This window comes from Diorhabda carinulata, chromosome 1 (assembly GCF_026250575.1).
Source record: "Diorhabda carinulata isolate Delta chromosome 1, icDioCari1.1, whole genome shotgun sequence".
NCBI classification, from domain to species: Eukaryota; Metazoa; Arthropoda; class Insecta; order Coleoptera; family Chrysomelidae; genus Diorhabda; species Diorhabda carinulata.
The window spans coordinates 29,781,578-29,788,693 of NC_079460.1; the positions used below are offsets into that span (position 1 = coordinate 29,781,578).

At 27.5% G+C, this 7,116-nt stretch overlaps 1 protein-coding gene across 4 annotated transcripts; it reads left to right on the top strand.

The window, feature by feature from the left end:
• Positions 1 to 555: 555 nt before the first annotated feature.
• Positions 556 to 6,775, top strand: LOC130895617 (GTP-binding protein Rheb homolog). 4 transcript variants are annotated; one of them, XR_009059480.1, is made up of 6 exons: positions 578 to 884; positions 944 to 1,015; positions 1,662 to 1,869; positions 3,857 to 3,986; positions 5,653 to 6,566; positions 6,623 to 6,775. XR_009059480.1 is itself a non-coding variant. In XM_057803037.1 (6 exons), exons 1-5 carry the CDS (start codon positions 836 to 838, stop codon positions 6,523 to 6,525), a joined length of 495 nt encoding a protein of 164 aa, XP_057659020.1. In that variant the 5' UTR covers positions 578 to 835; the 3' UTR covers positions 6,526 to 6,566; positions 6,623 to 6,775. The 4 variants fall into 4 exon arrangements, 3 of the variants coding, with proteins under 3 accessions (XP_057659008.1, XP_057659030.1, XP_057659020.1); XM_057803037.1 differs by having other exon boundaries at positions 6,490 to 6,566; XM_057803025.1 differs by having other exon boundaries at positions 556 to 884; positions 5,653 to 6,775.
• Positions 6,776 to 7,116: the final 341 nt, after the last annotated feature.

Here is a 7,116-nt window from a genome sequence, read left to right on the forward strand (position 1 = left end):
ACGTCCCTACGTTACGTTATTCATTTTTTCTCTCATTCGAGACACTTTATCTATACTGCGTATTCTTGAGAATACGTAGAACCGAACTGGAGCCTCGGAGGATAGAGAAATCGTTGCCATTCTGTCTTCCTTAGTCGAAACAACTTCCACTTATAGAAACTGTCCATATAGAAGTATTACATATATGGTCTAAGGAAAAAATACACCCTATCAAGTCAGTTTATAAACTTGTGGATAAAATATAGAAGAAAAACATAACTGGAACTTTATCTGCAGGTTGATATTATCCGACGGATACTTAACTTAACCGGTCCTCAGTAGAACATTTTAAATCATAATAACAGTTAGAGAAGGACTTGTTTATGTCAGTTCATCATTTTTCTGATTATTTCTAAAATATTTAGCAGCTCTTTTATGGATTGCAACTTTTCTTTACTAGGAAGTAATTCGTGCTTATTGACCAAATATATTTTCAAACTCTTAATTTAGTTGGACTACAAGGAATAACGGTATTCGTAACTTTTGAGTTGGCAATACTGGTTGTACGGTAACCTTGGACTTTGACTTTAATCTTTACTATTGAAAAGACAATGACAAATTCAAGAAACTTTAGCAGTGATTATTAATTATAATTGTCAACATTAAACATAACAACCTTGTATATTGGTTATTTTTGTATATATATTTCAAAATAGAAAGTATTTTATCTACATGCAAATAGGTAAATGTATGGTGTTTGGTATTTCCATCAGCTCATTTTAGGATTTTGTTCATACATATACAACACTTCTAACATAGTCCTGTGATATTCAGTGTCATTTTCTAATAGTACAATATGCCTTCAAAACAAAGGAAAATAGCTGTCATGGGATACAGATCAGTAGGTGAGAAAGTTGTTTAATCAGTTTCATGTACAAGCTCTGGATTCTTACGTGTTTTGTAGGAAAGTCTTCACTTAGTATACAGTTTGTGGAAGGTCAATTTGTAGACTCTTATGATCCTACTATTGAAAATAGTGAGTATTACATTATACAGGAAAACAAATTTCAATTTTAATCATTTTAATTTGATGTTCTCTTTTGCTTAGATATATTTGTTTAAGTGTGGATTCAAAATGAAAATAATAATACACAGTAATTCAAAATGATAAGGCAGTTATTGACAGTAGTTCTTGATAAATGAAGATAAAAATTATATGTTTTTAAAACCATTTTCAATCATTTGAATATGATTTCTTGGATAGAAACAAAGTTACAAAGTGAAGTATACGAATGCTTTTATAAATTCAGAAATCAGATAAATAGTTATGCTGTAATATTATAATTTATAGAAAGATGTAGGCAATAAACAATTAATTCTATTCTCATTCATCTAATATTGATTATAAAAATGTTCTAATTTTATTTCTTAAAGGAAAAAACATTTTTGATCTAGTGAGAAACTAGAAACTATATATGTTTTGTGTATGAATAAGATCTAATTACCAATGACTTAGCCATCCATACATCTGTCACCATGTCTCTCTCTAAGCAGCAAAATTATGTGATCCATGGCTTAGTTTTATAGAAGAACGTTCCTCTAATAATCTAGAAGTAGTTGATTGTGCCCCTCAATTAGGCACATTATCATTTTGCTGGTCTATAAAAAAATATATTTTTCAGCATTCACAAAATCGACAAGAATCAATTCACAAGATTATGAATTAAAATTAGTTGATACAGCTGGCCAAGATGAATATTCAATATTTCCTTCACAGTATAGTATAGATGTGCATGGATATGTTTTGGTATATAGTATCACAAGTACAAAATCCTTTGATGTAGTGAAAGCCATTCATGAAAAATTATTAGATATCACTGGAAAAGAACAGTAAGTTCATGTTTTATCCAAATACTTCTGATTATTACAAAATAATTCCAAACTTGAGAATTACATTATTTATAAACTATAAATTCTCTTTCAAAGTTGTTTTTTTAGTTGGAATAAATAATATTTAATTAGTTAAAGTTTAACAGCATGTGTTAGCAAGATGAAATTTGGTAGGCTCTGATTTTAACAAGTCATATTCCCTATCTAACTTAACTAACTAAACTCCATAATAATTGGAACTATTATTAATAGAACAAGGAAAGACAATTTCGAGGAGTCAAAACATATTAAAATCCGTTCAGTCAACCCGGAGTAATTTATGTTTAAAAGGAAATGCTTAAAATTTACACATTTCTTAGGATATGTCATAATACAAAAAAGATATCGACATGCGGTTTTTGCTATCCTGTTGCTAATTTGGTCTACTTTTATATTTCTTAATTAAAACTGCATGTTTCCATTCAACATTTTTCAAGGATAGCTAGATTTAAGAAAATAAATAAATAGCGCCTTCTAGCGTATACGTTACTCATTAGGTTGTTTAGAGATCATAACTTACATTGGTAGAAACGAGTTCTCGCCTACAGGCGTTTTTTCATAATAAAGTTCCCGCTTCCCCCCACCTCTTATTTGAAGAGATAGACTAAAACTTGTAATATCAAATATACACTGAATTTCTTGAAGTATACGTTAATCATAGTTTAAATACATCTTAATTAGACAAAATTTGTAAATTATTCATTTTATAATTTTTGTTATTTAATTACGCCCTCTGGCGGGGGACCTTCAACTCTGTAAATAATTTCAAGGTTTTTTTCGAAGTCACTTTTGTTATAATTTTTTTTTCCCAAAGCTGTACTATAAACGGTTCCAGAGATATGGTCGAGAACCATTCTTATTGGGCATCCGGTACAATTAGTGAAAAAAAATACTTTCCACAGGTTCTATAACAAGGGAATCACAAACAACACTATCTACAAATAAAAAAAATATATATAAACTCAACCTGATACACATGTTATTTTTGAAAATACATTTAAGTGATACCTACTCAAAAAATTTCATCTTACAATTATGATGGGCTATCAAAGAGAATGTTTCACTTTCTTTGTCTGGTCTTCTGAGCATGTTATATTTTACTCCAATAATTCCAAGTTTGAAGGCTCTATTAACACTTGATATTTTTGAAAGGTGGTTGAGTGTTGAAGGGTTTATTGTTGCTTGTTGTGGGGGTAGGCATATTAGATAAAAAACCATAAAGCTGGTTTATGAAAGACAAAATTAAAAAAGAAGAAAACTAATAGTGGATCAAGCCACATTGTTCTTGTTGTGTTCTTCCCATTATCAGGAAACTACAATATAAATGGAGCATAATATAAAAAATCAAAACATGTCTAAAACATGTGTATCTTATGATATATTATAAAATTGACTTATGTTCAATTTGAGCATGAATTCCTAGGTGTTAATATAATGGTGTAAGCCAAGGTAGTAGTTTAAAGTTTATGAATTATGATCCACATCGAATATGTATGTTGTATATATTAAATTGATTCTCGACGTTTTACATCCCACACTAGGATGTTTCTTTGTTCAAGAAGTGATATCCTATTTCGTGATCTCAATCCGCCTACTCCACGCAAGGAATCACCTCTTTTCGGTTAATTCCAAGGCCTCAATCTGTCTACTCTTTGGAATTTCACCATGGAACTCTGAAAGCTGAAACAAAAAAAGTATAGAGGTGCTTAAAATAGAAATAGAAGATAATGTGCTCACTGTCGAGAACACTGTGGACACTAACCTTTTTGTTTTGAGCCAACAATTGGCTCAACTTCAGGTGACGGCTGAGTTTTTGGTTTGTAAAGTAAAGGTTTGATTCATTTTCTTAATGTAACTCAAATTGATTGTTATAATAGGAAATATAAATATTGATCTGAATATTGATGTTTATATAGTTATTTTCAGTTATTATTCCCTTTTATTGCAGTGTTCCTGTGGTGTTGGTTGGCAATAAAACTGATCTTCATTTAGAAAGAACAATTCCAACAGAAGAAGGTAAAAGGTTAGCAGAAGAATGGAGAGCTACATTTTTAGAAACTTCCGCTAAACAAAATGCTGTGAGTACATACTTTTTTTTATTTTGAGAAATATTGCTGAAAAATATTTATAAGAACATGAAATTAGTTGACTATAAAAAATCCTGTATGCAATTTCAAGTATATGTAATATATATATATATATATATATATATATATATATATATATATATTTATATATTTATATATTTATATATATATATAAAGTTCTGATATATAAAATTATCAAGAACATAAAGATATATTTGGTTATAAACTAATGATATGAAAAATAATGTTACTCTAACTACCTAAAGTACAGGTAGTCCAGACCCACTCTAATCAAGTATCAATGATTCACAATGATAAATGATTGAGAAAATAAATATACTGGGAAGGGCAATATATTACCCAAACATGCAAAAGAAATCCCCTGAAATGGTATACAGATGGTTGAAAAACCACAACAGAGATGGAACCAAATGCATAGGAATAAATCTGCTAAGAAACTAAGAAATGTGACAAATTGATTCATTCTGTAAGTCAGGCACTGAGCTCCCACTCAGCCAAAGCCATAGAAAACTTAATGAATAAACAATAATAATAGTCTCCTCAGTCTTAGTTCTTGGCCATAAAAGAATCAAAGGAAATGAAATCATGAAAGATATATGAAAAAAATTTTTTAGCATATAATTCCAAAATTTACAAATTTAATAGTTTACAGTATTTATTTTCATATTATATAATTTATGGTATATATATAAATGATGTTTTCTAATGTGAAAAAGTGATTAACTTAACAATGACAGAATCCATTAAATAGAGAAGACAATTTGAAATTGCTTTGTAAATATGCAATTACATTAAAAACTTCACTTCTTTTTTTGAGATTTATACGCCTAGAAAACATCCCTCTAATTTGCATTCAAAGAATGAAAGTGACATGATATTGGCGTTACTCCAGTTTTATTGGAATAAAAATATAATTATAAATTTTTAAAAGTACAGTCACATCCTGTAACACATTATTATAATATACACTTATCAACACAACACAATATCATTTTCACAAGTCTGATTCAATTTTTGATATTCAGTTTATTATTTATTTTCTAACGCTTTTGAAAGTAAAGAATAATAAAATATAATTAACCTGATTCAATACCGGTACACTACATGAGCATTCTCCTATGTCTCTATCTGAATCATTTGATCACATACACAAAGTATAATATGTTTACTGTTAAATGAAAATAAATTACAACTGAATTTGGAAAGTATCTTACTAATAACTACAATTTACTTTATGTTGTAAAATATCCAGACTCTACCCTCTAATTTACATGCACATTTATTGTACTTTTACCATTTATGTGAAATTGTTTTAAGTTTATTTTAAAAATTATTTTAACTTATTAGTTTGATGTGCTTTAAAAGCGTGTTTTGTAGTTTTTTTAAACTATATATGTTGTGACTTTAGAAGGATGTTAAGAAAATTATATTTTACACATTGATAATTTTCATAGATCACACAATAAGATCAACTTTAGATTTAATCTTGTTCCTCTATTGAATAAGGCCCAGGCCACTAGGTATTACACATTAATAATACTTTATTTCCCCTCTCACATTAGAAAACATGGTACCTATAAGATAATTGATATTAAATTTTTAGTTTTTAATTCTTCAAAGTTTTTTTTGTTTTTAGTCTGTTTCAGACATCTTCCATGTTCTTTTGATGGAAATTGAGAAAGCAGATGGAAATATAAATGAAAAAACGAATTGTGTTGTTTGTTAATGATACAGATTCCAAACTATGTATAATAATATTAGAGTTTCGAAAATATTGTGTTTAGATATTAATTTTTGTAAAGGCTTTTTTCCAAAAGTAATATCAATATAGTATAGTAAAGTTACTACAGTTTAAGAATGGTGAATACTAACGAATATTAAGGTACTCAAACTGTTTCTGTCAACTATTAAAATTTAAATTTTCGAGAATTGAGATATATAAAAAGCCATATCTCGTTTTTTTATTGCCACCGGCCCAAAATTTATAACAAGGCAAATTTTGAAGCAGTAGAAACTTTGCTACACTAATTATGAGATTTTGTTTTACAAATACTAAATAATATTTTTTGTGAAGATATATCTATCTTAATTGTTTGTAATTAATTGTTTTTTATGTCAAGATTTCTAAATTTTTACTGAACATGCAAAAATCTTTAGATTATTAATTTGTTGTGTGTTTATATGTTTCTACTTAATTTATTGTGTATGTTGTATTATTTAATTGAGAAAATATAATCAAAATAAATATTGGTACTTTGTTTCAATGATCGAATGCCAGGCTTATCAACTATTTATTGTATGTTTTACTAAATATTATATCCGTGTGCATAATTATTCATTATTTCAATTAGTATTCAGTGTAATATTTATTCATTTATTTTGATTCATTATAACACTAAAAACTGTCCCTATAAATATTTTTCAGTTTTTACAGATAATAAGTGGCAGCATATTAAAACATGTTTTTGTTTAGGAGATTATGTTGTCTACCAACATCAGGCAAAGGTGATCTAAACATTTGCAAAAATGGAAATAGATTTTTGGACAAAGGTATAGTATAACTATAGATATCAATTTTTATTGACTACCATATAAAAATATTTTAGGAATTAGGTGTAGGTGACAATTTATGTCAATTGTTTCATATTAATTGAAAACAGTATCTATTCTCTTTTGGTTCAAACGTTGTGTTTTTATGTTTTTTTTGTAATTATTTAAAACAATGCAATATTTTCTAATAGATATTTTTTTGAATGATGTCTTATTGTTTTAGTTATTCTCCCTTCAAGTTATGTATCAAAAAATTATTTATGTATTAAAGAATGGATGATTTTTTGATATATGTTTATTAATGATATTTTTCATCATTTTATCAGTTGCATAAGTTTGGCATTCGTTTTGTGACATATCTAGTGTAAGATTATTATATATTTTAATTCACAAACTTAATATATTTAGTGTGTGATAGTTTTAAGTAATAATGTTAGTTTTTCATTATTTTTGGTTGCCGATTAACCAAATTATAAATAAAACTATATTGTAAATTATATTCAATTTTATTAATATAAATCAATTTCGCTAGGAATATTCTGTAGATTAC

What these genes read in the sequence shown, in the direction of transcription:
- LOC130895617 (XM_057803025.1), top strand. Translation starts at nt 836, where the DNA reads ATGCCTTCAAAACAAAGGAAAATAGCTGTCATGGGATACAGATCAGTA. An exon ending in CATGGGATACAGATCAGTAG is followed by an intron (nt 885 to 943) that starts GTGAGAAAGTTG and finishes CGTGTTTTGTAG; the next exon opens with GAAAGTCTTCACTTAGTATA. An exon ending in TGATCCTACTATTGAAAATA is followed by an intron (nt 1,016 to 1,661) that starts GTGAGTATTACA and finishes TATATTTTTCAG; the next exon opens with CATTCACAAAATCGACAAGA.